Source organism: Solanum tuberosum, unplaced genomic scaffold (genome assembly GCF_000226075.1).
Source record: "Solanum tuberosum cultivar DM 1-3 516 R44 unplaced genomic scaffold, SolTub_3.0 scf00020, whole genome shotgun sequence".
Lineage (NCBI taxonomy): Eukaryota > Viridiplantae > Streptophyta > Magnoliopsida > Solanales > Solanaceae > Solanum > Solanum tuberosum.
Window position 1 is genome coordinate 890,555 of NW_006238946.1, and position 3,088 is coordinate 893,642.

General features: G+C 35.4%; 1 protein-coding gene across 1 annotated transcript in view; it reads right to left on the reverse strand.

Moving 5' to 3' along the window:
• The window catches only part of LOC107059106 (glycine-rich protein 2-like), a 1,712-nt gene extending 1,323 nt beyond the window's left edge, over positions 1-389 (reverse strand). The window contains exon 1 of the mRNA XM_015305532.1: positions 98-389. Within this exon, the coding sequence (XP_015161018.1) occupies positions 98-389 (292 nt within the window). The remainder of the gene's footprint in view (positions 1-97) is intronic.
• Positions 390-3,088: the final 2,699 nt, after the last annotated feature.

Consider the following 3,088-nt stretch of genomic DNA (forward strand, 5'->3'; position numbering starts at 1 on the left):
CTTCCTTTGTCATGTTTTCCTTCATGCCCTTTACTTTTTCCATTTCCTCCACTCCCCTTTCCTGCTCCCCCTCCTCCTCCTCCACCATCACCACCACCGCCTCCTCCTCCACCACCATAACCACCACCTCCCCCGCCTCCTCCACCACCTTCACCTCCACCTCCTCCTCCTCCGCCACCTCCACCTCCCTGGCCCCTATTTTTTCCAGCATTTTCAATATTCACCATAACATCACTCACAAAAGTTGTGTTCCTTGCATTGGAAGTAGTGACATTAACTTGAGGAAATCTCCCCCTAGTTTTCTTATGATCCACATTAAGCCCATTAACCAAACATATTGAGCTCAGCACAGTTGCAACTAACAACAAAAGAATAGCCCAAGAACCCATCATCTTCAATATATCTCAATTAATTACTTACTCGAGCTGAGATTGCATGGAGACACACATTCATATCCGACCGATATTTATACTATTCTATCAATTATACCTTGTATGAAAAGCTTCTAAAAGGCTTAGCAAATCACAATATATGACAACAAACATCAAAACAAGTTGTTCCAAAGGCTGCAAGCTAAAGGAAGGTAAAGAGAAGTTGGGGACTATACTAAACTGAACTCATGATGAACTTGCTTCTTACTAAATTTTGTCCCCACCTCACACCACCTTCTCTTTCTCTAACATGCTCATGACTAGTTATTATACTCTTTATTTTCAATCCAAAATCCTTAAATTAGTGTTTCTTTTTGCCTCTTCATTACTATTAATCACGTGGGGATCAATTGGATAGCGGCGCAACTTTGCCAGCGTTATTAAGCACAATGTTAGTACATAACATCATTTTTCTCCCTAATATATAAGACTGGATAATTCCACTTCACATGTATTTCTTTTTAGTATTTTTATAAAGTAGAATCTCTTATAAATCTCACCAAATCCGCCATTAATAAAACCCTTTATTTTTCGTCTTCGTTCCATTCCTAATTGATAATCCAATAATGGGTACGTCCTTCATCATTAAGTTAAAGATTTTAAACACCAATTTATAAGGTGGAGATGGTCATCAAAATTGCAATTAAAATATTCCACGGAAAAATATTTAATGATTATCATTACAAATATTTTGATTTAAGTCAATGAGAAAAGAATTGTGCGATGACTATTCTTAGTATTTCAATGAGAATATTTGTTTAATTCGCATCACGTGTTCTTCTTTGTGAGCTGGTTTGATGGAAATTAGCTGTGGATATTATGTTTTATAGCTCAAATTATTCATTGATTTGTGGTGGAAAATAACCTTTGTTTCTAGTAATGACATAACATGTTTAAGACCACATGATTAAAAAACACTTTGTACATTTGACAAATCTTTAATTTAACAATATAAGATTTAAAAATCTTCTTTTACTTTCTTATATTTCATACCAAATTAAAACTAGACAAACAAATTGAAACAAAGAAACTAAAAAGGATCATTAGGTGTTTCTTGGACATTATATCATTTTCAATAGCCATCTCATGTACATTTTAATTGGGTCATGTTAGATTCTATTGCGAAACATTAATTGAAGTATTAATCTGTGTTCTCTTTATATGATTTGTATACATGATCTCATGCACTTGTCGTTGGGGTTAATATAGGACTAAGTTCTATTAATTTCTTAACAGATCGTCACTCATACTAAGTCTAATATAGATCATGTCCTATAGAGTTAATTTGAATGATATACATTCAATTATTTTAGTTCAGAGGAGTATAATTCCAAGAAAACATTGAAAATATATAAAAACAGTAGATGGATATAGAAAAATAAACGTTCATGTGATGTGGGCCTAGATAGGGATGTTTTGCCTTTAACTTAACTTCAAGGATAGGGCAATTCCAAGAAGTGTAAAGCACGTGATAGAAAGTGGTAAATGATGCAAGTCACTTAATAAGCAACTAGCTATTCATATAATTGGGTGCGGTGGATTTTGGGCTCTTTCTTAAATTAATAAAAGTGCTGTCCAGGTAAGTTCCATACCTCAACCACTACTTTTTACATGTGTTTTTTTTCTCCACTAGTTTACATGTTGGGTTTTACGTTTTGCTATGTTATTTTTTATCACCTACAATTTAAAGAACAAATTAGAAGACTTATATAAGCCTAGTTAACTCCAGAATTAAAGCAATTACAACTTAATCCGGAAGTACAAGTTCTTTCGTTGGTCAGTTTGGAAGGTGGGTCATCCACACGGATGGATGAATTGGGATCGATTCCCCCGCAATGCCTTCTGAGTCGAGTCTGTCGTGTAGGACTTGCCTAGTGCGGTTTATGTCTCTTGTGTTACATAGTGGCGGGTTTACCCAGTGCTCAGTCAAAGGGTAGAGGCTGTGACAGAAGTTGTAGCGGCCGCGGGTTATCCATGGTTAAAAAAAAAACAAATTATCCATTAGATAAAGTCATAATGATACTATGAGGATTTCCTCTTTTCTTAAAGCAATTGGTTCATAAGGTGTGGTAACAACTGTACCTAAAGGACCCATGATGGAGAAAGATTTGTTATCGCCATGTCTAGGACCTTAATTCCACACGAATTAAAGTTTTCCTATCTTTACCGATGGAAATTCTCAATTTCTAACATTTTACCCACAACTACAAAATATCTTAACCATTATATTTAACATGCCTTGATGTCCCTTAAATTGCAGACATTATTTCTAAAGTGGAACGAGCAAATTTGTCCATGGACTATCATAAATTGAGCAACATGGGTGTGTGTCTAGTTTTACTCCACTTAAAAAGTGTTGATTTTGCGCTGGATTTGTGAATAGAGCTTCATCGTGATACAAGTTATTTTATGGAAACTTACATAAATCTCACTGGTTTAGAACTTAATTACTTAGATAAACTTCAAGTTATAATATTACGAATCTTACCAGATTTTAGTGCGTCCATATACATGTATCTCGGGATACATGAGGTCAGAATTAGGTGTAATTTGTCCTAGATACATTGTATCCAAGTGGATCCGCATGTATCTGGGATAAACACAAATCTCGTCTGCATCCCTCGTCTCTCTCCCATCTCGCTTGCCACTCTCTTGTG